General features: G+C 36.5%; 1 protein-coding gene across 2 annotated transcripts in view; it reads right to left on the bottom strand.

Annotated features, from left to right (window-relative positions):
* The window catches only part of tln2b (talin 2b), a 183,966-nt gene that overhangs the window by 62,732 nt on the left and 93,802 nt on the right, over positions 1–27,432 (bottom strand). For both annotated transcript variants that reach the window (XM_058766837.1, XM_058766836.1), the window contains exons 9-15: positions 26,795–26,899; positions 9,370–9,525; positions 7,699–7,800; positions 5,945–6,021; positions 1,913–2,096; positions 565–678; positions 2–110 (exon numbers count right to left, since the gene is read on the bottom strand). In XM_058766837.1, coding sequence (XP_058622820.1) covers positions 2–110; positions 565–678; positions 1,913–2,096; positions 5,945–6,021; positions 7,699–7,800; positions 9,370–9,525; positions 26,795–26,899 — 847 coding nt within the window. The remainder of the gene's footprint in view (position 1; positions 111–564; positions 679–1,912; positions 2,097–5,944; positions 6,022–7,698; positions 7,801–9,369; positions 9,526–26,794; positions 26,900–27,432) is intronic.

Here is a 27,432-nt window from a genome sequence, read left to right as displayed (position 1 = left end):
CCGGCAGTGAGGTTGACCACTGACGCGGTTCCAGCCGTGATGGCATCCACTTGGGAGTGAATCTCATGTTTGGATTCATCCACCTTGTTTTGAACCCACACTCTGGATGCCTTTTTGGAGAAAACAAAGGAGAGTGAAAACTAGTGTATTCATGTATTTAATTCTAAGAAATATCAAGGTTATCTAAGCGCAGGTTACTGATCAATGACAATCTCTGTACTTATAATCAATAAATGAACAATAATTGTACACCAATGCCACAATGCATTACTGTAATGCCACAATAACAAAAACCTTAATATAAATATCCACATTACAAGGCTTTTAGACTAGCTTGTGGCGCATATTCTGACACAATGTCCCACATGGGATTTGAACTAGCAACCTTCTACTGCATAATACATCACACACTGGGACATACTGTACGAGAATCAGGTCACTTAACACCTTCACCCACATAAAATCAGACAATTGATGGTTTACAGTAATACAACATAATTATTTTTGCACTAGTTGCACACTTCACCTTAAAAAAAGTTTATTTTTCTTAGTATAATTTCTTACCATGTCTTGTCCCAGTGGTGGAAGATTGTCTACCTCTCCAAGATCAGCTTGTGCCTGCTGGACAGCCTGCATACTGGTGTTGATAGTTCCCATCAGTGCTTGCTGGGCCAGACTCTGACGGTATAGGAGTCATTGAAGACGTTATGCAAAAAAATAGGCTTTTAACACACTCTATGGATGTACGCAAACACAAGCTAGATATGCATCTATTTAGCACATCCTAGTGTTATGAATGCAATTTATAGCTTCACCACAAGAGCACATTAACTATTATAGTTCATTTTCAAGTCAGGTCAGAGTAACAGTTTGAGAAGTCTTGTACATCTGGCTACCTGAATAAAAGCGCGGTGACATTAGTGAAATTTCGTGTCTGTCAACACGGCGTAAAAAAATCCCTTAACTTGTTGTGAATCTGTGTGGGGAAAACTTTCACATTGCATTGATTCCTGTTGCAATGACTTGATTCACCCACAAAAATTCACTAAAAATGTTTTGGACATTAATTTACACAACAACGGCATTTTGGGGGTCTAAAAATGCAAACTTTTGAAAACGAGTTTTTAAATATGAAAAATGATCATGTCATTATTTTTGAAAACTATACTTTTATCATCTCTGTGTAAACTACAAAAAAGTACATTTGTGAAAACAGTGACATCATGTGCATATGTATTACTGTGCGTTCACACCAGACGCGACTTGTGCGAATAAATCGCGCTATTCGCGCATAGTTGGACGCTTGAACATTTTGAGTTTACTCGCTTCATTCGCGAATTCGGTTCGAAAGTTTTTAGTCCGTTTTTAGTAAAAAATTAAATAAAATAAATAATAATAATAAAAGTTATTTACTTAAAAAAAAGGTATTAAAAAACTGACTTACCTTTTTCAGTTAGTTGCACAAAATTTCTCATTTTCATTTAGTTTAACTTGATAAACTAAAATAGCAAACTAATACCGAAATAAAAATTAATTAAAACACTATATAAAAAATTATTAAAACTTTAATCTAAAATTAAAATGGGAAATATTTTTCAATTCTTAATTTAAAATAATAATAAAAAGTATAATAGTGTCTTAAATATAAAAAGATGTACACTAAAATAGCAGTGCAGAGAAGATTTGATAAATGCTACGTAACCATCAATTTTAATAATTCACCTAGTCGCCACAATCGAAAACCAGAAAGTAACAAACAATCAATTATCCCAGTTATCAAATGTGACAGTCTGATTTACAATATGTTAGGCACAAATAAATCATAATGAAGATTTAGGCAACAGATGGAGCCGTGAAAGCAGAACCGCTCCGCACATGATGTGACCGTGATATAAACATTGCACATTCTCACCAGAGGGGGCATGTGTCCTCTGTGCATCTGTCCCATGGTGATCTGCTGTTGAGCCGAGGGCATGGTGCCCATGTTGAATGTGTCAGGGCCCCCGATTGACCCCGAGCGCATGATGCCAGGCAGCGCCACTGACCCGTGCTCAACTCGACCCACTCGATTAAACTGCTGCTGGAGTATGGTGGACCTACGAAGACGTAATGGCTCATTATCAGATGCTGTCAGCTTGCATTCACCCTTATATCTGTGAATGATGGTTGTTGTTGTTGTTGTTACGGTAATTACTGACAGCCATTAAAATCAGCTGAGCGACGCTTCCCTATCCGCACCAGGAAAACAGACGCTTCAGGCACTATTGCTTAATTACAGCTTATTGTGAGAGGCCTCAATTTTTGGATTATAGTGCTAGAAGTAACATGAGTAAGTTGGCACAAGGACAGACGCAGGCACCGATGCCCGACGTCTCCCCCCTCTCCAACAGAGAGAAGTGGGATGCCGTTGCCCATAACAACCGCTTTTCAGACAGCGCTTGAGAGGATGTGGCCCATCTGTATATCCCATTCTGACAGAACCAGATCCCAGGCTGGATAAAAGCACTGCTGGAGTTGAAGTATGGGGCCATATATACTTTAATTTTTTAACTTTTTGTTTTTAAAAATGTTTTTAATCCTAAAAAAAAAAAAGAAAAAAAAAAAAGAATTCAGGAAAAATTTCAGAGCAGATTTTCCAAGCAGTATCAGACATTTGTATCTTACTATATGTGAGAAACAAATCTATAGTTTCATTTTTCATAAACTCATGTTGTTAGTGTTATTTTCTTTTCATTTAAAAATTAAAAATAAAATAAATAAATAAATACAGCTGTAGCTAAATTTATTACTACTGTTATCTATAAGTTAAATATATTACTGCTATTTATCACTGTATTACTACTAGGGGTTGCACCAGCTAATCGACTAGTCGACTTTAATGCTCTGCCATGACGCTTTAAGCTTGACGTCGACTAGTCGCTGGCCCTATAGAGGGTGCAACAATATAAGAAATCTCTGAAGGACTTCCACATTTAAGCTCCGTTTCCAAACTAAAACGACAAATAAATGCATACTCTGAAAGCGCTCCACAAGACATGTGTGATTATATTACTGGATGCTCGAAATTGAACGGGAGAATGCACGTTTAAACAGCTTATAGTACAGGTCAGTTAATCGCCATTCTAATATAATGCGCTGCTGCTCTGTAACGCACACACATAGGCTTCAGACAGTAGCGCGTACATCACGCGCAGATCGCGCGCGCACAGAATCGTTCAGCGCGGAAATGTATTGTCAACACTGTTCTGCGATTTATCAATAAAATAGCTTAGAAACTGAAACGTTCAAGCATATATTTCTTATTAACTAAATCCCACAGCTTCATTACTAATAGAGAGTAGCTGCTAGGTAGAATTAATTCACACACGCAATCGCTCTCACTAATGCATTCATATGAATGTAATCTTTACTAGGCAACTTTATCTGTATGTGATTTAGAACGAGCAGAAATCTGTGAGAAATATAATGAATATAAAGACAAAAGAACTGATAAAAATGAGCTGTTATAGGAGCAATAGCCATGTGGCACTGTGTCATATGCCATAGCTGTGCACAAGGTGTTTGTCACAGCTCCAGACTTATTTGTTCATTAATGATCATCAGCGTCATCAGCGACTAGTCGACTTCGAATCGACTTTCTTCACATAAAAGTCGACTTTAAAAAATCAGAAGTCGTTCAACCACTAATTACTACACAGATGCATGTAAATTAAAATTAATTCAGTGGAAAAACAGTGGAACATATTACATTTGTCTGGACAACCTTAAAATATCAACCCTTTTACCATGTTTTTATGTAGTAAGAATCTGCTTAATTAAAAGGTGGGTAATTGTATCAGAGTTAAATTATTCTTTTAAAAACATGTTCTTCTACAACCTTGTATTGTCAAATTAAACTGTAAAACTGTCAACTCTGTTAGCAAGATTTTGTATAGTAATCAACTGATTACTGATAATTGGATATGTAGAAATATCAGCATTACATTCTTTTACAGTGCCATGACCTCGAGAAAAAGGCTTGTAAAATCAAATTAAAATGTAAAACAGTCAGCCCTGTTACCGTGACTTTGTGAACTTCAGATAATTGAAAAATGAATATTCATAAAAATATCAGAATTAAATTCTCTAAAAGCACCTTGAATTTTGATTCAACCCTGTTGAAATGATTTTCTACAGTAAACAATTATTCACAACTAGATTTGCAGAAATATCAGCATTCACTTTCTAAAGTCAAAACACTGAAGCCAAATTAAACCATAAAACTGTCAACCCTGTTCCTGACAATCTTTATACAGTACCTTTCTGAAGCCATAAAGATATCCTAAATGTAATTACTTTAACTTCTTAATAATACTTATTTGTTTGGTAGAATGTTTGAAAATTTACAGAAATGTACTTACTCAAACTGTAAAAGACAACCGTTACTCAGAATGACCCAAATACATAAATACCAAGATATATTTACTGAGCGGCTGAGAAACAGCGAGATGTAGGAAGGGAAATATTCACACATTCACTATCTCTATCTCTCTCCTCCAGAAACCTGATATCTTAAATGACGTTTTGCTGATGAGGTAGCGCTTTTTGTGGAAATAATAATCTCGCTCTCTTGCCCTCAGCGCCTTCCACATCAAGGGTAAAAGAAGAGAAAAATGTGTCTCCATCTCCTTGTGATTAAAAATGGCAGCGTGCAGCCTGAGCATTTCCTCCAATGTCATTAGACACCTTAGTTCAACTATGAGGTGAATACAAATGAAACACAGTGATTCAACAAAAAATGTTTTAGGTGTGTAATCACAATGCAATTAAAAGTGTGACGAGATGGCTGTTGCCTGAAACATGTACAGATTCATCCAGCATGGTGGATTCCTCATCATAGACCTTACCAAACTGATCCTTAATATTTTTTTGGTGTTCATTTTGTGAAAAAACAGAGGATAATATGCTTTGATTATTTTGTTATATTTGTCATTAATGTGTTTTTGTTTAGTAGAAATCTACTAAACGTAAAAGTGGAGATTTGTAAAAATATCAGGATTAAATTATTCTTTTAAGAATCATGTCGTAGTTTCACAACACTGAGCACAAGTCTTATAATTTCAAATTAAAATTGTCAACACTGTTACCAAGATTTTGTATAGTAAGCAAATAATTACTGAAAAAACGTTGCAGAAATATCAACATTACATTCTCTTCCTAGTGACCCTGAGCAAAAGGCTTGTAAAGTCAAATTAAAAAACAGTTAACCCTGTTACTGTGATTTCGTATAGTAAGCAATTAAGGAAAATGGGATATTTGTAGAAATATAAGCATCATGTTCTCTTTCTAGTGTCACAACCTTGAGCAAAAGGCTGTAAAATCAAAAACGGTAAAACAGTTAACCCTGTTACCAAGTTTTTGTATATTAAGCAATTACTTAAAGAAAATGGGATATTTGTAGAAATATAGGCTAAGTATTATGTTCTCTTTCTAGTTTCATGACCTTGAGAAAAAGCCTTGGAAAGTCAAATTAAACTGTTAAACAGTCAACCCTGTAACGGTTATTTTGTATAGTAAGCAATTAAGGAAAATTTGATATTTGTAGAAATATAAGTATAATGTTCTCTTTCAAGTCAAATTTCAAGCCAAATTAAACTGAAAAACCGTCAACCTTGTTAGAAAGAGTTTGTATAGTAAGCAAGTAATTAATGAAAACTAGATATTTGTAGAAATATAAGTATTACATTCATTTTATAGTGTCACAACTTTGAGCAAAAGGCTTGTAAAGTCAAATTACACTGTAAAACAGTCAACCCTGTTACTGTGATTTTGTACGTCAGATAATTGAAAAGTGGATGTTTGTAGAAATATCAACATATCAGCACAACACAATTATAAGTGTGACAAGGAGGTTGCTGCCTGAAAACAAGGTATCATGGGACAAGAACAAGAGATTTCCACTGACTTTTTCGGGGATACGGATTCTTCCAGCATGGTGGATTCCTCATCACCGTCCAAACCAAACCGATCTTTACTCTGTTTCTGTTAAACAAGGGGAGGAAAATATTTTAGTAAGTAAATAAGTAAATAAACTGCACCAAAAAGGAATATCTACAGGATAGATCACTTTGGGATAGTTCACCCAAAAATGAAAATTACGGCAGAAAGTTCAAACATGGGAAATGTGAATAATAGGGCTGACACTAATGACTATTTTTATTTCGATTAATCTATCGACTAATTTATCAATTAATCGATTAATCTAAATGATTAATTTCCCACGAAAAAAATCAACAATTTTACTTAAGAATATTTTATTAAACCAAATGAAATCCAAATGTCTATTAAATCCTTTTTTAAAGCAAAAGTAAATTGCAACAGAGTGCAAAAAGCAAGTGTCTATCTCATAGTCTCATAGTATAGTGTAAGAATGACAACATATCCACGTGTTCTAGTCTGCTAATAATAAAATTATAATCAAAAAACACTTTTTAAAGGAGTATTTACCAGAAATATTATTTACCAGAATTTATTTAGGTGAAAAATGTAACTGTGCAGTATTTCTGGAAAAAAAAAAAAAACCTTTTTTTTAAATATAAAATCAATTAATTGGAGATTTTTTTGATTATTAAAAGAAAGAGTATAGAAAAATGAAAATGGAAAAAAACTGAATTTGGAAATAAAACGGATTTCATAGGGCCCTATAATTATAATGATTTTTTTGCCAGTAATAAAAATAGATTTAAGTGAACAATAGCTTTTAAAATGACTTAAAATACATATATAATAGCAATGATGCAATAATAATTAGTTCAAATAAAGTATCAAAAGCAAGAAATCATATGGTTTTATTGAACAAAACTGTTAAAATACTAAGTTAAAAGTATTATAAACAATAGAGCTAATGTACATTACATAACAACAAAGGCCTGCAGAGGGCGCTGACGGCCTGATGATTATTTTTACACATTACTGTGCGATCTAATCCTTGTTTAATATTGACCAAGCACTATTTAATTCAAATGTCCACTTAATCTTTAATATTTGGCCAATATTTGACAGAAATGCTATAGCCACTGTAATTAAATGAATATGTGGACATCAAAATGTGTAAACTCAGAGTAAGGGTTTGAGCTTTTATTTTGAAATCGCGATGTATTCTCCTGTGTTTGCATAGATTTATAAATAATTGACTTTACAAATCTGATGAAATGGCGCACATTGCGTTCCCAGATGAACGTTATAATAAACCCAAACTCACAACAACATACAGAAATGGAGTTTGAGACGCTCCGCACATGTAAATGATAACAGTTTCTGTGGAGCTACTGTGCACTGTGTGACGCACGTACGTAACCTACACGCATGTAAATAATTAAAGTGCAAATACTGTATAAGAACTGCATCGCATATAATTATTTAATTAAATCGTAGCGTTTGTGAATTCACAATTATGCTTAATTATGATTTTTAATTGGGTTTAATATATCATGCAGCCTTGGAAAATAGTCAAAAAATTTGTTTTATGGATTCTCGTCCGTGAAATGCGCCACTTCCGGTATTTTGCCAGTTAGTCGACGCGAGCAAAATTACATCGATGATTTTTAAAAATCGACTAGTCGACTAAAATCGACGAATCGCGACAGCCCTAGTGAATAATATACTCTTGAAGACATTTTGGGTGAACCGTTCCTTTAATTCACATGTTGAAGGACTTGCTTTCTTAAGGATGATGTCAATGTATCCAGCGATGAGTTGAGAGATCTGCTCCCCTTCTGTGGTCTGGACAGAGTAATAGCTCTCCTGGTACTCACCGAAATCCTGCATGAGGCCCCCCACACACACACACACAAATATAACAGATATGAGAAGCACACATCTCAAGGCTGTGTGGATGTGCTTATTCTGCTTTAGCTGACAGGAAGCCAGCCAACTGTCCTTGGAGCACAAGTGCTGTACATGAGATGCTAAAAGTGGCTCTTAATGGTGGAGCAGAACTGCGCATCGCACAGCAAGGTTAAAACACTCAAGTAGTAGAGGACTGGGGCATTTTATTAAGGCAAAGACAACTATTATTACATTATAGACAAAACAACATTGTTTTACAATGATATTAGCCGTTGCGGTCAATACCGCTCAATATAAATGTGCGAAAGCATATATTAAGAACAGTCATGAAAATAAATAATAAAAAAACTTAAAAATGTAAAATTAATAATATCAGAATAATAAACTGACACAACAAATTCAAATGCAGCAAACTTAAATTTCTTTCATCTTTGCCAAACAAACTTAATATATTTACACATGTATAAAATTAAAATTAATATTTTTTTTACATAATATTATATATTAGTATGATGAGATATTATAATATTAAATACAGTGTATAAAATAACATAAATAGAAACATACTTAAACAGATATATGTACAATATCATTATGTATTATTATATTATACTATACTATATTTTAGATTATATTATATACATAAATTTAGGTTTTAAGATGCAAATATAAAATAACAATATGATAGAAATATTATATAAAACAGATACATGTGTGCTATTATTATGCATTATATTTTATTTTGTTGTAATTTTGTATTTATTAAGATTGAAATATAAAGTGAAAAAAAACCGAGATAGAAACATATTTCAATAGATACTTGTATAATATTAGGCATTATAATATATTTTTTAAGATTTAAATATAAAACATAACTAGTAAACAGAAATATTATATACAAATATATACATTTATGTATTAGATTTCAATTTATTGTAATTTTATATTACAATTGAAATATAATGTAAAAAATAAATGGTAACACTTTACAATAAGGTTCATTATTTAACATTAGTTAACATGAACTAAGAATGAACAATACTTCTACAGCATTTATTAATCTTAGCTAATATTCATTTCAGCATTTACTAATGCATTATTAAAATCACAAGTTGTGTTTGTTAACATTAATTAATGCACTGAGAAGTAACATAAATAAACAATGAACAACTGTATTTTCATTAACTAACGTTAACAAAGATTAATAAATAGTGTAATAAATGCATTGCTCATTGTTTGTTTATGTTAGTTAATACATTAACTAATGTTAACAAATGACACCTTATTGTAAAGTGTTACCAAATAAATAAATAAATAAAAATACAATGGGTCCAAAAAAGTACCCATTTGTCACACAAACATAATTTGTTTGAAGGCAGCTGCCATGACAATAATAAGTGATCAAACCCAATACTTTCAAACTTTTATTCACTGTATACAGAACTATATAAACCTACTGAGCAGATACAGTGAATGCAGAATCTAAGGAAGAATCCAAACACACTGCGGCTCATGTTAAATGGAGTGAATAATGTAACGTACCAGTGTGAAGCTCTTGGGTGAGGCCGCCCACCTCTTGACTGTGGTGAGGGGCCACTCCTGCACCACCTCTTTGGTCTTCTCATCCACCCTCATCACTGACTCTTTGGTAATGCCCAGGAGACGCGGGACCAACTTATTCTTGCTTTTCATCTTCTCCTGGTGAAAAATAACATATGGCGTTTGTGTATTGTGTGGCGAGGACTGAAATACACAATGGGCTGCTGATTGCTGACTTCATTTCGGTATTTATGTGATTACTAAATTTGTTTTGCTCATTAATCATGTTGAAAGAGTATCGCCCTGCATGCAGTTCACTGTCCTTATTTCAACTCTCTTTCTCTACGATGCTTTACCACAACGTCTGCAGAGTAACAGATTGTTTGGTCATGACTATGTACATCTGGAATCCTTGATTAAAACATAAATTTATATATTAAAATTATATATTATAAACAAATTATATATATATACTGTATATATATATATATATATATATATATATATATATATATATATATATATATATATATATATATATACACACAGTATGTAATATGTATGTATGTGTGTGTGTGTGTGTATACATATAATTATATATAATTATTATTTTACATAATTTATTTAAACAGATACGCCTATAATATGTACTATATCATTATATGCATTATATTTTAATAACTACGTATAATACAATACATTATATTATACATTTAGTTTTTAAGATTTAAATAAAGTTAATACCATATGCAAGTAAAAACATTATATATAAAAATATATGAATAATTTTATTACATTTATAAACATATTAAATTAAATAATTATAAATAATATATTAAATAATATAATATAGTATGTTTTAACACAGTTTACCAATTAAATAATAAAAAAAAAAAAAAGTAAATATCTTTAGATAATATAAAACTATATAACTATATAAAACTATATAAAACTTATCCAGCACTACAGCGATTTTCAACCAATCAAATGCTCCTAATAATTATAAAGTTCCGCCTCATGATTCCACAATTAGCGTGAAGGAAATCATGTTCTCAGTTGTGACATAACTAAAACATATTATATATTAAAAAACAAATGGAGGCCATTGATATCCCTCCTCAAACTTCCTGTTTCAACAGGAAATACGTCAAGACAGGAACGAAAACTACTTGTCAAATGATCTCTCTAGGTTTTTAAAGATGACATAAGTCAGCATGCAGTTACTGGAACATCTTCTCTGAAAGCGCACATATTTCAACCAAACGTTTATTTGATGTTGTTTATACGTTAGAATACCATTTAACAGACGTTTTAGTGACATTTACGATTCTGAATGTATGTGAATTGACTCTTTTTAAGATTTTCAAACTCATTATTTGTTCAAACTCATTCAAAGATCATATACATGATACATATAGTATATGGGAAATCTGGTTTACAAAATCATACAGTTGCACCTTGATACTGATAATATTAGCTCCCAAAGCATGTGCAAATGCATATTCACCACACAGTACACTATCCAGCCAATCAGGCAGTGCAGCTGCTAAATGGGCGGCAGCGTCTAAACCTAGCCTATGGTATATGTGCTACTCGACCATGGGCTGGTGCCTTCTGCCATTTCCCTTCATCTTTCACACACACTCGACCCAAAACAATTGCCCGCTGATGGCATCCTGCCAGAGGACTCTTACCGCCGCACAAATACACAATAAAAACAAACACTAAATGTTTAAATGACCTCTTGCGCCGTACATCTCCAGGCTATTGTTTTCATCTGAGGGTCGAAAATAACAACCTCTGATAAGAGTGCATTATAAATAACGGCTTACCTCACAGAAAGACCTGCTGACATTGTTTACGGTCCTGAATGGCATCGCTTTTCAAGGGTGAGGCTTATGCAATGTGGGTAAATATAGTTTTTTTTGGTAAATGTTCATTGTCTAATTGTCTGCGTCGGTCAGGGACGGTGCTTTTGCTCATTCAGAGCGGTGCAATCTATTGTTAGGCGCTATTAATTTGAAACCGGGCACTTAGCAACACTCCACTAATGACCTGAAACTGATCCTTGAGCGGGTGGCTTGTAAATCTTCCTCTGTGTGCCGTACAGCTTAAGAATGCTTAATAGTCTTAAAAACATAAACAGAACTGGAATAAATGGAAACACTTTCTAAGAACCCTGTATATGGATAAACACACACAGGCTTACTTGCTGAATTCTAACAATTAATTACAAGGGCCTTTGGAATACTTGATTATGATTGGCCCGTTGCTGCAATCTGCGGCCATAAATTATATCTAAAATTCTAAATACAAATATAAAATTAAAAATAATTACTAATAATTAAGAAATAATTTTACATGAATTAAAAGGATTGTAAGATACACACACACACACATATATATATACAGTATCTCACAGAAGTGAGTACACCCCTCACATTTTTGTAAATATTTTATTATATCTTTTCATGTGACAACACTGAAGAAATTACACTTTGTTACAATGTAAACTAGTGAGTGTACAGCTTGTATAACAGTGTAAATTTGCTGTCCCCTCAAAATAACTCAACACACAGCCATTAATGTCTAAACCGCTGGCCACAATAGTGAGTACACCCCTAAGTGAAAATGTCCAAATTGGGCCCAATTAACCATTTTCTCTCCCCGGTGTCATGTGACTTGTTAGTGTTACAAGGTCTTAGGTGTGAATGGGGAGCAGGTGTGTTAAATTGGGTGTTATCACTCTCACTCATACTGGTCACTGGAAGTTCAATATGGCACCTCATGGCAAAGAACTCTCTGAGCATCTGAAAAAAAAAAGAATTGTTGTTCTACATAAAGATGGCATAGGCTATAAGAAGATTGCCAAGATCCCGAAACTGAGCTGCAGCACGGTGGCCAAGACCATACAGCGGTTTAACAAGACAGGTTCCACTCAGAACAGGCCTCGCCATGGTCGACCAAAGAAGTTGAGTGCACGTGCTCAGCGTCATATCCAGAGGTTGTGTTTGGGAAATAGTAGTATGAGTGCTGCCAGCATTGCTGCAGAGGTTGAAGGGGTGGGGGGTCAGCCTGTCAGTGCTCAGACCATACACCGCACACTGCATCAAATTGGTCTGCATGGCTGTCGTCCCAGAAGGAAGCCTCTTCTAAAGATGATGCACAAGAAAGCCTACAAACAGTTTGCTGAAGACAAGCAGACTAAGGACATGGATTACTGGAACCATGTTCTGTGGTCTGATGAGACCAAGATAAACTTATTTGGTTCAGATGGTGTCAAGCGTGTGCGGTGGCAACCAGGTGAGGAGTACAAAGACAAGTGTGTCTTGCCTACAGTCAAGCATGGTGGTGGGAGTGTCATGGTCTGGGGCTGCATGATTGCTGCCGGCACTGGGGAGCTACAGTTCATTGAGGGAACCATGAATGCCAACATGTACTGTGACATACTGAAGCAGAGCATGATCCCCTTGCTTCTATTCCAACATGATAACGACCCCAAACACACCTCCAAGACGACCACTGCCTTGCTAAAGAAGCTGAGGGTAAAGGTGATGGACTGGCCAAGTATGGCTCCAGACCTAAACCCTATTGAGCATCTGTGGGACATCCTCAAACGGAAGGTGGTGGAGCGCAAGGTCTCTAATATCCACCAGCTCCGTGATGTCGTCATGGAGGAGTGGAAGAGGACTCCAGTGGCAATCTGTGAAGCTCTGCTGAACTCCATGCCCAAGAGGGTTAAGGCAGTGCTGGAAAATAATGGTAGCCACACAAAATTTTGACACTTTGGGCCCACTTTGGACATTTTCACTTAGGGGTGTACTCACTTTTGTGGCCAGCGGTTTAGACATTAATGGCTGTGTGTTGAGTTATTTTGAGGGGACAGCAAATTTACACTGTTATACAAGCTGTACACTCACTAGTTTACATTGTAACAAAGTGTCATTTCTTCAGTGTTGTCACATGAAAAGATATAATAAAATATTTACAAAAATGTGAGGGGTGTACTCACTTCTGTGAGATACTGTATATATATATATACATATACAGTAGTGGTCAGAATTATTGGCACCCTTGGTAAATATGATCAAAGAAGGCTGTGAAAATTAATCTGCATTGTTAATCCTTTTGATCTTTTATTAAAAAAAAAATAAATCACAAAAATCTAACCTTTCATTGGACAATAAGAATTTAAAATGGGGGGGAAATATCATTATGAAATAAATGTTTTTCTCAAATACACGTTGGATACAATTACTGGTACCCCTAGAAATTCTTGAGTAAAATATCTCTGAAGTATAATCCCATTCATATTCACAATTTTGAGAACTCCAGGGTGATTATGAACATGAAATTATCCAGCCATGGCTTCCTGTTTCACAAAAATATAAATAGGAGGGAAAACAAATCCCAAATTCCCTTAATCATCCATCACAATGAGAAAAACAAAATAATTTATTTCTGATGTGTAGCAAAAGATAATTGAGCTTCACAAATTAGTGAAATGACTTTAAGAAAAGAGCTAGAGCAGTGAAAATTCCCATTTCCACCATCAGGGCAATAATTAAGAATTTCCAATCAACATAAAATGTTAGGAAACTGCCTGGAAGAGGACGTGTGTCTATATCGTCCTAATGCACGGTGAGGAGGAGAGTTTGAGTGGCTAAAGACTCTCCAAGGACCACAGCCGGAGAATTGCAGAAAATAGTTGAGTCTAGGGGGTCAGAAAACCTTTTAAAATAAATTGTCAAACAGCACCTACATCACCACATGTTGTTTGGGAGGGTTTCAAGAAAAATTCTCAGAGCTCATCCAAAAACAATCTCCAGCATATTCAGTTATCAGACACGACTGGAACTTCAAATGGGACTGGCTTCTATGGTCAGCTATCATCAGTTTTCTATTCAGCATTTACATATTTAAATCTGCATGTTTTTAATATTTACCCCAGGTTGTTATTTACCTCCATAAAATCCAATATTTTTGAACCTTATTAAATGTATGAGGAACAAGTATATAAACTGATGAGAAAATGTAATATACACAACAGGGCTGTTAGCAATCAAATAAAATAATTTGCACTACAAATTTACAACCGCAATAAATAATGTTATGAGATTAATGTTTTAAATATATATTTTTTTCAATATACAAATGAGAAATGTTGGTTGAAAAATGCATACTTTTAAACTAACTAAACCACCAGTAGGTGGCGGTAAGTCATTTATTCATTCAACCGATTCATTCAAAACACTGAATCATTCAGGAACAAACATGCGAGTGCTGCTTGGAGAATGTGCAATACTTCTGATCTTTGTTTGGAACTATTTTCGTTGGTGAAATAGAACAAAACAGTCAATATTCTGTCTAAACTGTCAGTAACTACTTAACTACTTGTTTCTTGAGCCAAAATCAATGTAACATATTTAGCAAAATAGTCCCCTTGTCATGGAACGTTATCATCATCATCATATTATAAATAAACTAAACATTTAGAATTTTTACTTCAGTATGTTTGTTCTGTGAGTTTCTTTATGTTTGCCGTTATGCTCATTTGATTTGATTTCTCCATACAAGTCTCTCACAGAGACAGGCAGCATGAGCCTCAACAGCGCAACATGGATACCAGAAATACACTATCCATTATCAATCGCCGTTTACGCTGAATGTAATAAAATGTCACTTAAGTTTTAATCAAGCTATTTGTCCCGTCGGGCAAGTAAAATCCTCGAGCAATTTTTCAGTAAACCTGCATTAACCCATTTAAAGCAGCTAGGAGGCTTGTTAGCGAGCTGGTGGTATTCGACCTGCATTCTGCTACAGCAACTCTCTCTGATGACGCAGTAACTACGGGGGGAGGGATCTTCCGTCTGTCCAATGATTGTAAACAGTCACTGGGTCCGTCACACTGGTGAAACTTTTGCGGTAATGAGACCGAAGATATTTAAGACCCACTGAATCTGAATTTAAGACATTTTAAGACTTTTTAAGGACCCGCGGCCACCCTGTGTGGGCCTATATTTCTGCTGGAGGTCCTGGACGTCTTGTTTAGACACATGGCATCATGGATTCTATCAAATACCAACAGATAAAAAAATCGTATAATGGGCCATGTTTGGATCTTCCAACCGGACAATAATCCAAACACAAACCTCAAAAACAACACAAAAATGGGTCACTGAGCACAAAACCAAGCTTCTGCTGGCCATTCCAGTCCTCTGACCTGAACATGATAGAAAATGAATGGGGTGAACTGAAGAGAAGAAGCACCAACATGGAGCTGGGAATCTAAAGGGTCTGGAGTGATTCTGGATGAAGGAATGGTCTCTGATCTCTTGTCGTCAGGTTTTTTCTAACCTCATCAGGCATTATAGGAGAAAATTTAGAGCTGTTAAACTGGCAAATGGAGGTTTCAAAAAGCATTGAATAAAAGGGTGCTGTTAATTGTAGCCAATGTGTATTAGAGAAAAACATTTATTTCATAATGATATTTCCCCCCATTATAAATTCTTATTATCCAATGAAAGGTTAGATTTTTGTGAATTTATTTTAATAAAAGATCAAAAGGATTAACAATGCAGATTAATTTCCACAGCCTTCTTTGATCATATTTACCAAGGGTGCCAATAATTCTGACCACTACTGTATATTGCCAATGGTAATTAAAAACATACAAGAGTGATTTGAACTTTGAACTTATCCACTGAACTTAAAGGGCACCTATTATGCAAAATCCACTTTTACATGGTGTTTGGACATAAATGTGTGTTGGCAGTGTGTGAACACAACCACCCTACAATAATAAAAATCCACCCACTCCTCATTTTTTAATCCCCTTTAAACCAAGTCAGCCTCACTAGGCCTGCCGTTTTGACTCTCACCGCAGTGTGACGTCACATTTCGGAGGGCCGGGCCACGGGCATTGCTATAGTTTCCGCCCTCAGCGATTACGCTGTGCTTCATGTTCTCTGCGCTCGAGCAACTGTAACGTCAACTATGTCTCGCAAGCAATCCCGGTGCTCTGTGTTTGCATGCAAGAATGAACATAAGAGTGTTCATTTTCTCCTAACATCTGAGCTGCTGAGGTGCTGAACGCTGTGGATTACTTTCATTTTTCAAGGTAATGCGCCTCAAAATCTACCTAAATACATGTATCACTCCAGGCTCCTTTGTGAATGTCATATCGTTAGTGCTTAGCGTTTTAACCGTATTTGTGTGCGTACATTAAGTATTTTTTAACTGATCAGCGCCATGCTTGTGAGATTAGTTTGTGCCGTTCGTAGCGCGAGATTCGTTCGTTAGCGCGTGTCTCGGTCCATTGATCCGCGTGCGATATGGAGCGAATTTTGTGCCAATATTCATCAAACAAATCCAGTGTTTTGCAAATAAACACAATCTGCTTTGCAAAGAAAACTCGTCTTTCAAACAAACGCAAACCGATTTGCAAATACAAAACTATTTGAGAGAAAATGCAGAGGTATGGACAAATATGTATTGTGTGTTATAACTGTGAGACTCATTTGCTATTTTATGAGGAAATGTGACTTGATTTTCTCACAAATGCGTGCAGGCGGATTTTCTCACATGTGTCCAAACAGATTTTCTCACAAATGCAATCCAAAAACAGCAGATGGCGCTGTTGGTCAATTTACGCTAGTCTCTCGAGACCCGAAACACCTTTTCAGGGAATACAGCAGACCAACATGAGTGGGAAACAGGTGAGTTTCTGTCTTACAATATCTATAATTAGCCATTTAGGCTAGGTGTTTTCACAAATTGTCCCCACTACAAAGTTGGTGAAATTCACAATAAGTGCTGTAAAGTTGTTAACATGATTGTTTAGTTCAAAAATCAGTAGTGACATGGTTAAATATTTAAGTAGGTAGTCTTTCCTTATAAAAAACTGATCCATTCTCTTTACCTCTTATCCTCTGTTGGATTGCGGGATATAGAATATATAGGCTACATATGTTGATACGGTAACACTTTACAATAAGGTGTCATTTATTAAAATTAGTTAATGTATTAACTAACATGAACAAACAATGAACAATGCATTTATTACACAATTTATTCATCTTTGTTAATTTTAGTTAATGAAAATACAGTTGTTCATTGATAGTTCATGTTAGTTCACAGTGCATTAATGTTAACAAACACAACTTGTGATTTTAATAATGCATTAGTAAATGCTGAAATTAACATGAACTAAGATAATAAATGCTGTAGAAGTATTGTTCATTCTTAGTTCATGTTTACTAATGTTGTTAACTAATGTTAACTAATAAACCTTATTGTAAAGTGTTACCGTTGATACAATTGTTTAACATTCAAAACAATGCAGGGGTATAACAATAAATTGTGTCACAATATATAGTAATTTTAAATGCAAATGTATTATGGATAGTGACAATATTGTGTACCAAAAATGAAAGCTTAGACAATTTAATTTAGTATCAGATATAGTAATATCACTCAAGAGGTCATTATTTATTAACAAAAAAAAAAAAAAAAAAAAAAATTCAAAACAAATCATTATTTAGTGCAGTATCTAAAACTTTTAAAATGTTAGAACACTGTGCAATTATTTGTGTCAAAAATAATTATGTAATTTTGTAGCTAAGCAAAATGATGAATATTTCTCTTCTGGTGTCACTCTTGTCATGTGAATTGGGGAGAAGTTCACACTGATATAATACTAAATTCAGCGTTTTAATAAACAGTGGTTTACCAGTATTTCAGAATGATTTTAACAATGGAATAATTAGAAAATAATCTTTGGGGTCGAAGGCCGTGGGTTTTGTCACGTTTTCATGATGACCACGAAAATAACTAAAAATACAGATATGAGTATTGCATAGTTTTAAACTGCAAATGTTCTACTTTTATTTGTGTATAGTCTTAATAACAACAGAACAATGTGCTTTTGTAAAATAAAGAAAACAAACAAACAGGGTGTGTTCTCTGCCGTCTTCTGGGAATTTTCTTCACTGGCACATTAATAAAACAACCTGAATCTCAGTGACAATATGCCTCACATACATGATACATATATGTATAGAAATCTTGACATCTCTCCTTTTAAATAAACCAATTCAAATTGAAAACAAATATTCTCTGATTAGGCCTATATAATCTGTATGAAAGTAAGGAAAGGGACAGTTTCTCCTGTAATGTGATCCCGCCTCACACTGAGCGCTCTGATCGCATGTTAATGATCTGAGATCAACCAGATAAACATGTAGATGCCCCTCAAAAATGGCATCAAAATGTCAAGCTTCATCATAGAATTTAGCCTACTTTCTTTTTCTGTGCGTTGGATGATGGCACGCTACACAGGTGAAGACACACTCTGGACAGCGAGGACTCTTCTCGGAGTGACTCAGATGACGAACATTTGCATTTTGAAGAGCTACTAATATAATTCCTGACAGTAGCCTTTTATTCTTAACTTCATGAGTTAAAATGTTGCTCGGCCATATATAAAAAGCTACATATTTTGAGTTGGGCTTTCCAAACAGGCTATCGTCAGACTAAAATCTTCCAGTATTCAGAGTAAAATATTGGTTGAAATATGAAATATCTCCTTACAGGCCACTTTTAGTTTTAAATGTTGTACAAGGCATGTAAATGAACTACTGTATGCTATACAGTACATAAACATAAATATGATAATAAACTATGATATCCCTTACGAAAATTAAAGTTGGTTTTACTATAGTAAAAGTGTGGTAACCATCTTTTTTTTTTTTTGCAGGTTACCATTTCTGTAATGGCAGCTTTTCTGCAAATACCATGGTATTTATTTAGTAAAACCATGGTTAATTTTCTAAAGGGATATCGATGTTTAGATAATATTTCGTATAGTTGAATCACAATAAAGCTCATCTGAACTTAAACTAGTTTGATTATAGTAGCCTATTTGTAATTAGTTTAGCCTACTCCTTTCAGTAGGTTGTCTATGTGTAGTTTTATACTTGTTTAAACTTTTACTGCAGAGGTAGCCTACAACATTTCTCTCCACTGTAGGCTATGTCACATCATATATAGCAGAATGACAATAAATCTTACTTGACCTAATGTAAAAATAAATTCATTTTTTGCTATCCAAAATACATCTGCATTTTAGTTATTACAATATATTGTGACAATTTATTGTTATACCTCTGCATTTTTTTGAATGTTGAACAATTGTATCAACATATGTAGCCTATATATTCGATATCCTGCGATTCAACAGAGGATAAGAGGTACAGAGAATGGATCAGTTTTTATAGAGAAAGACTACCTACTTAAATGTTTAGCCATGTCACTACTGATTTTTGAACTAATCAATCATGTTAACAACTTTACAGGCTAAATGCTTAATTATAGATATAGTAAGACAGAAACTCACCTGTTTCCCACTCATGTTGAATGGAGAAGCCGAATATTCACCAGAAGAGACGGACAGCAGCTCGTAAGTGTTGCGATACTTAGTCATAGATCTGTTGTTTAAATTATTTACTTGCTGTTGGGAAGGAATACTTTCGTTTCCCTTCTATTTCTATTCTGCATTTTCGTTGAGGTTTCGTTGTTTGATTGCACTTTCTGTTAATTATAATAATTTGCACCTCGGCTAAGAAGGAACCTGGATCATTTTCAGTGCTCCTTGCAAGCGAAGTGTTAGTATCGTCTTGAGTTATTTGCACAAGGCTATTGGCTGGGCCAATCAGAAGCCGCCACAGCGACTGTAAAAGTATTTAAACTGCCTGTTCGCTATTACAAGTCGGGAGAAGCCGAATATTCACCAGAAGAGACGGACAGCAGCTCGTAAGTGTTGCGATACTTAGTCATAGATCTGTTGTTTAAATTATTTACTTGCTGTTGGGAAGGAATACTTTCGTTTCCCTTCTATTTCTATTCTGCATTTTCGTTGAGGTTTCGTTGTTTGATTGCACTTTCTGTTAATTATAATAATTTGCACCTCGGCTAAGAAGGAACCTGGATCATTTTCAGTGCTCCTTGCAAGCGAAGTGTTAGTTTCGTCTTGAGTTATTTGCACAAGGCTATTGGCTGGGCCAATCAGAAGCCGGCCACAGCTGTTTTCACGGTAGTGTGTTAGGCTGTATTTATCAGAGGTCCGGCGCTGACGCGAAGCATCAGCGGAGCGTTCAGCCTCCTCGTGTGAAGACCGACGAGGGTAAAGACCATCGACTTTCCCTGCGCGACTTTAACTGAGCAACGACACCGGCGACACACTTAAGTATCTTTTCTTTTTCCCCTTCCCTTACACACTCTCCGCTTCCATCCTCTTTCCTGCCACCTCTATCATGTGTTTCCAAACTATTCGGTTCTCTCTCAACCACGCTCTAACGTCCCACGCAGACGGCAACGTAATCCTGCTAACCTGCGCCTTATCTCTACCTCCTTCACTACACCTCTTTCCTTCTCTGTGGGTCTCTGGAATTGTCAGTCAGCTGTCAACAAAGCTGACTTCATTTCTGCTTTTCTTTAAAATCCACGCTCAGCATCTTGGGCTTGACTGAGACCTGGATTCGTCCAGAAGACTCAGCAACCCCAGCTGCTCTCTCTACTAATCTCTCTTTCTCTCACACCCCGGCAAGTTGGCGGGGTGGAGGCACTGGTCTGCTCATTTCTAACAATTGGAAATACTCAACCCGCTCTTCCCTATGCAATTACAACTCATTTGAATCTCATGCCATTACTGTATCAGCTCCGATAAAACTCCAGATCGTGGTCATTTACCGTCCCCTAGCCAAATTCTAGCCACCTTCCTAGAGGAGCTGGACGGGCTGCTGTCCTCTTCGTGGAGGATGGCACTCCACTCCTAGTCTTTGGTGATTTCAACATTCACCTAGACAAGCCTTATGCTACAGACTTCCATGCACTCCTAGCTTCGTATGATCTCAAACGCCTTACCACTACTAGCACGCACAAATCAGGCAACCAACTTGACTTAATTTACACACGCAATTGTACTGCAGATAACATTCTGGTACAACCGCTACATACTGGACCATTTCTTCATTACATTTACATTACACTTTGCTTCTCCTGTGCCACCAACCCCCCTACCAGTTACTTTTAGACGAAACCTGCGCTCCCTTTCTCCTTCCCATCTCTCCTCTGTAGTATCCTCCTCTCTTCCTTCACCCACCCATTTCTCATCTCTGGATGTAAACGCAGCTACTGAGACTTTATGCTCTACCTTAACCTCTTGTCTAGACGACATTTGTCCTCTCTCCTCTAGGCCCGCACGGGCTGCTCCTTCCAACCCCTGGTTATCCGAGGTTCTTCGTGAACATCGGACTACACTCAGAGCGGCAGAGAGAAAATGGCGCAAATCAAACGATCCGTCGGACCTCAGTAGGTACCAGTCTATGCTCACATCCTTCTCTGCTAAAGTCCACACTGCCAAATCCTCACATTTCCGCAACAAGATCGACAGCGCTCCAGACATGCGTAATCTCTTCAGAACATTTAATTCCTCCTCTGTCCCCTCCACCTCCTCCCTCCACCTCTATTACAGCTGATGACTTTGCCACTTTCTTTACAGACAAAACTAGATCAATCAGTGGTCAGTTTTCACCTCCACGCACACAGGACCCTCACCCTACCACATCCACTGCTAAAACTCCCATCTTTTCTTTCTGTCCACTCACTGAAGCTGAAGTATCCAAGCTTCTCCTCTCCAACCATCCTACAACATGTCCTCTTGACCCAATCCCTCACACCTTCTCCAAGCAATCTCACCCACACTCTTACCTGCACTCATACACATCATCAACACATCCCTACTCACAGGTAACTTCCCATTGCGTTCAAGCAGGCTCGGGTAACCCCACTGCTCAAAAACCTACATTAAACACTTCTCTTATAGAAAACTACAGACCTGTCTCTCTCCTTCCGTTCATAGCGAAAACACTTGAACGAGTTGTCTTCAACCAAGTCTCACTGTTTCTTTCACAGAACGACAAACTGGATGCTAAACAGTCAGGTTTCAGGAGGGGCCATTCAACTGAGACTGCGCTTCTCTCGGTCACTGAAGCCCTGCGGTGCAAAAGCCCATTCCAAATCATCAGTCCTCATTCTGCTGGACCTATCTGCCGCTTTTGACACTGTCAATCATCAGATACTCCTGTCCACCCTCTCATCACTGGGCATCTCTGGCATTCCACTTCGCTGGTTTGAATCCTATCTCACTGGTAGGTCTTTCAGGGTGGCCTGGGAGGTGAGGTATCCAAAGCACATACACTGGTCACTGGGGTTCCTCAGGGATCAGTTCTTGGACCCTCCTCTTCTCCACATACACTACATCACTGGGTCCCATCATACAGGCACATGGATTCTCATACCATTGCTACGCTGATGACACACAGCTCTACCTCTCTTTTCAACCAGATGATCCAACGGTAGCTGCAAGGATCTCAGGTTGCCTGGCGGACATCTCGGCATGGATGAAAGAACATCACCTGCAGCTCAACCTGGCAAAGACTGAGCTTCTTGTCCTCCCTGCCACTCCGACTCTACAGCATGACTTCACGATCCAGTTAGGTTCATCAACAATAACCCCATCAACTTCGGTCAGAAATCTTGGTGTAATCTTTGATGATCAGCTGACCTTCAAAGACCACATTACAAAACTGCTCGATCTTGCAGGTTTGCACTATATAACATCAGAAAGATCAGGCCCTTTCTGACAGAGCATGCTGCACAACTTCTTGTCCAGGCCCTTGTCATTTCTAGGCTGGACTATTGCAATGCTCTTCTGGCTGGACTTCCGTCTAATACAGTCAAACCTCTACAAATGATTCAGAATGCAGCGGCACGACTGGTCTTCAACGAGCCCAAAAGAGCCCATGTTACACCTCTCTTTATCTCCTGCACTGGCTACCAATCACGGCTCGCATCAAGTTCAAGACACTGATGCTTGCATATAGAACAACCACTGGCTCAGCACCCGTTTACTTGCACTCTCTATTAACAAACTACATCCCCTCCAGAAATCTGAGATCTGCTAGTGAGCGACGCCTCGTGATACCATCACAGAGAGGCGCAAAATCACTCTCTAGATCATTCTCATTCACCATTCCTGGCTGGTGGAACGATCTTCCCACCTCTATCCGGAATGCTGGATCCCTGTCAATCTTCAAGCAACAACTGAAAACTCATCTCTTTCGACAGCACTTGACTTCATCCTAAACTTAAAAAAAAAATAAATAAATAAAAAAAAATAATAATTATCTTTACTTATTCCTTCCTTTGGTAGTTTGTATTTATTTGAACAATGCCTGAGACTTGGTGTTGCAAGCACTTCGTATGTCTGATTGCCTCTTCAAGATTAATCGCTCTATGTATTCCCCAATTGTAAGTCGCTTTGGATAAAAGCGTCTGCTAAATGACTAAATGTAAAATGTAAATGTAAATGTTGGTCTGTTGTATTCCCTGAAAAGGTGTTTCGGGTCTCGAGAGACTAGCGTAAATTGACCAACAGCCCATCTGCTGTTTTTGGATTGCATTTGTGAGAAAATCTGTTTGGACACATGTGAGAAAATCTGCCTGCACGCATTTGTGAGAAAATCAAGTCACATTTCGTCATAAAAAGGCAAATGAGTCTCACAGTTGTAACACACAATACATATTTGTCCATACCTCTGCATTTTCTCTCAAATAGAGTTTTGTATTTGCAAATCAGTTTGCGTTTGTTTGAAAGTCGAGTTTTTCTTTGCAAAGCAGATTGTGTTTATTTGCAAAACGCTGGATTTGTTTGATGAATATTGGCACAAAATTCGCTCCATAGTGCGAGCTCTGAAACATTGCGCTGTTTCGTCCCACTTTCAGTGCATTTGACTTCCCATATGTGTACGGCTGAACACCAGCTCGCTCGCTCTCGGTTACGTTGCTTCTACTGGCTGTGTTTATTGTTGCAGATATGCAATGCAGAGAGACACGTATACGCAACGCCCTCTTCTGGAGACGGGGCGGGAATATGCAGCTCATTTGCATTAAAGCTATACACTCCAAATCAGCTCGTTTTTAGACACACCCCAAAAATGACATTTTCCAGCTGTTATAATAAATGACTTTTGGGGAATTTTGGGCTGAAACTTCACAGACACATTCTGGGGACACCCAAGGCCAATATTACATCTTGTAAAAAGGGACATAATAGGTGCCCTTTAAATGATGTTCTGTACATTGTAGTAAAACAATTTTAATAAAATTAATTTGAATGAACGCTTTTTAAATACCAAAAGCAAAATATTTAGCTGTATCCCATATTTTGCATTATTATTGCATTATAATGCATGATTATATATTACATACACACACAATCATCTCTTATGCTCCATATTAGGCTTCATTAATTCAAAAATTCTATTATACAGTAAAACATTAATACTACTAAATATTTTCTATTTTAAAAGATTTTCAAATATAATTAATGTGATGGCAGCCATTCTTTGTGCCAAAACGAGGGACAGTAATATGCGAAAATAAATGTAAATATTTTTTATACAATTTGAGATGATTTGTGTAAATAATAATAATAATATAAGATTAAAAGTCTGAAAAATACAATAAAATAAAATCTTTACAAAAACTAAATAACAAAAAAATTAATACAATTTCCAAGACAGTTTCGCAGATTTAATGAAACCTTCATTTTCACACACACACACACACACACACACACACACACACACACACACACACAGCGTCTGGTTTGCTATCCTTGTGGGGACTCTCCATAGGCGTAATGCTTTTTCTACTGTATAGACCGTATATTCTATTACCCTACACCAGGGGTCTTCAACTAAAACGGCTCGAGGTGCAGTAATGAACCCTCCCCACCAGCCGAGGTCCGAATAATTATATATAAAAAACAATTCATGGTTTTTGCCAGGCCAGGGTATCTGCAGGATATTTAAGCTTAAATTCAAGACTTTTAAAGACCTTTTTGTAAGACCTGCACAAAAAATAAAAAAAATAAAAATTAAATGACTGTAAAAGCACGATTTACTGTTCAGATGCAGGTTTTCACAAAACAATCAAGTATTATATTAATTAAATAACATATAAATATATTTTACTGCCTTAATTGTTTACATTTTATAACACATCTTCTTGTTGATCCACCAGTTCACATTTACAACTCTGCGTGTTTGCTTAAAAACATGGATTGATTTTCACATTGGCCTTTGACAACAGCAGACTGTACGGGCTGATTGAAAATGGAAAATCATTCTCTTCCAGCAGGTGGCGCTTTGGGAATGGCAGTACACAAAGCCCAACAGACAGACTCCACAAAGCAGCGAAGCAGATGACTTTGAAACGTGCAGCGCTCATATTTATTCAAAGAATAGCGCAATTCTTGTCTTTCAGTCCCCACATTTAACACCTCCTGAAATCATAATTAAGACTTTCTTGTAACATTTAAGATTTTTAAGGACCCGTCAACTTTCCTAAATTTTGAAAATGCCATTGCTTTTCACCCACTGAAAGTTTCATCTGTCTGCACGCAGCGGGCAGCTCTCTGCTCTCATCACTGCATGCACGACCGCACCCAAATGGCTCTAGAGCTGACCTTGATCTGCTAGATATAAATTTGATGTACTAGAAATTAGCGTTTGGTATTTATTTCATTATGTCAAAAGCCTTCACGGATTCGGACCGGAGTCCGCTACTGTAAAGACTACAAAAGCTGCGCCAGTTGAAATAGAAGCTAGATATGTAGGTCCGGGTCCAGATGGGACGGCTTCTGGGTCCGGACCCGGACCGCGGTCCGCCTGTTAGTGACCTATGCCCTACACCTAAACCTACCCCTTACAGGAAACTTTCTGCATTTTGAAATTTTCAAAAAACTTCATTCTGTGTGATTTATTAGCTTGTTTACCCGTGGGGACCTCAATTTAGGTCCCCACCGTGACACGAGTCCCCATGAGTCTGTGTGTATTCAGGTTTAAGTCCCCACCTGAATAGAAAAATAGGCGCGCACACACACACACACACACACACAAAACTACCCTTAAGAAATAAAGTGCTTGTTGTTGAAGAAACCGCTATAGCAGTCTTTTGGACATTGATTTGAATCTGTCGGCACTTGTATTCTCTGATAGTGCTGATAGTATGAATTATTTAATAGTCTTTCCAAACACTCTTTTGCTGGTTTACTGTACAGTCCATGGCTAAGTATTGGCAGTGCTGCGCCACGGCAAAAGAAATTATATTTTACTCGACTTGTGAGCTTGCAATCTGAATTGAAGGTGATAAAGAGAAAACTATTGTGCAGATTATACAAGGGCAATAATTCTTAATAACATTTTTTTGTCTGGCTACATGCACAACCGTTTGTGACTGTTTATCTGCATTTTAAAACTTCAAACAGAATCAGAATCTAAAGTTTGAACTGTAAAATACTCACCTTCACCAGGAAAAAGGACACTCCATATGTGCGTAGGGACCTGGCAAGCTTCACATACTTTACTTTTGCCTCGATCTCTGTCATCTCACCGCAGCTTTTGTGATCCTGGTGAGGAGATTAAGATATGAACACTTCTCAGCCATTGTGGGATTTGAACCAACAACCTTTTGGTTACAAGCCAACTTAGTCTGTTGTGTTTTAATCAGGTTTTAGTTCACACTGGAGAGCTCAATATATGAGCTGAAAACACGTATAAAAACACGTTATGAGAAGTGTAATATATATATATATATATATATATATACTGTATATACACACATTTATTTTCTACTATGCTCGGTGTCTTTTCATTTATTTTGAACAGACAGTAGTACAAATTACTATTTTTTTCCACCTAGATGTGAAAATACTAAATATTATTACATTATGTTATATATATAAAATCTGCAGTACATATATATATACATACAAGGAATACATTCTTGAAATATATTTGATTTAGTTTACAGATAAACAAGGGAAAAAAACAGTGCGACATTTTTGTGACATGCTTAATTTGTTCACAGAAAGGAAACTCAATGGCAGAAAGCTACATCCTATTTGTATTCTTTTTTTGTTTTTATTGTGAGTGTACACAA

Source organism: Onychostoma macrolepis, chromosome 25 (assembly GCF_012432095.1).
Source record: "Onychostoma macrolepis isolate SWU-2019 chromosome 25, ASM1243209v1, whole genome shotgun sequence".
In the NCBI taxonomy this organism is placed as follows: domain Eukaryota; kingdom Metazoa; phylum Chordata; class Actinopteri; order Cypriniformes; family Cyprinidae; genus Onychostoma; species Onychostoma macrolepis.
This window is presented reverse-complemented; position numbering and strand designations above follow the sequence as displayed.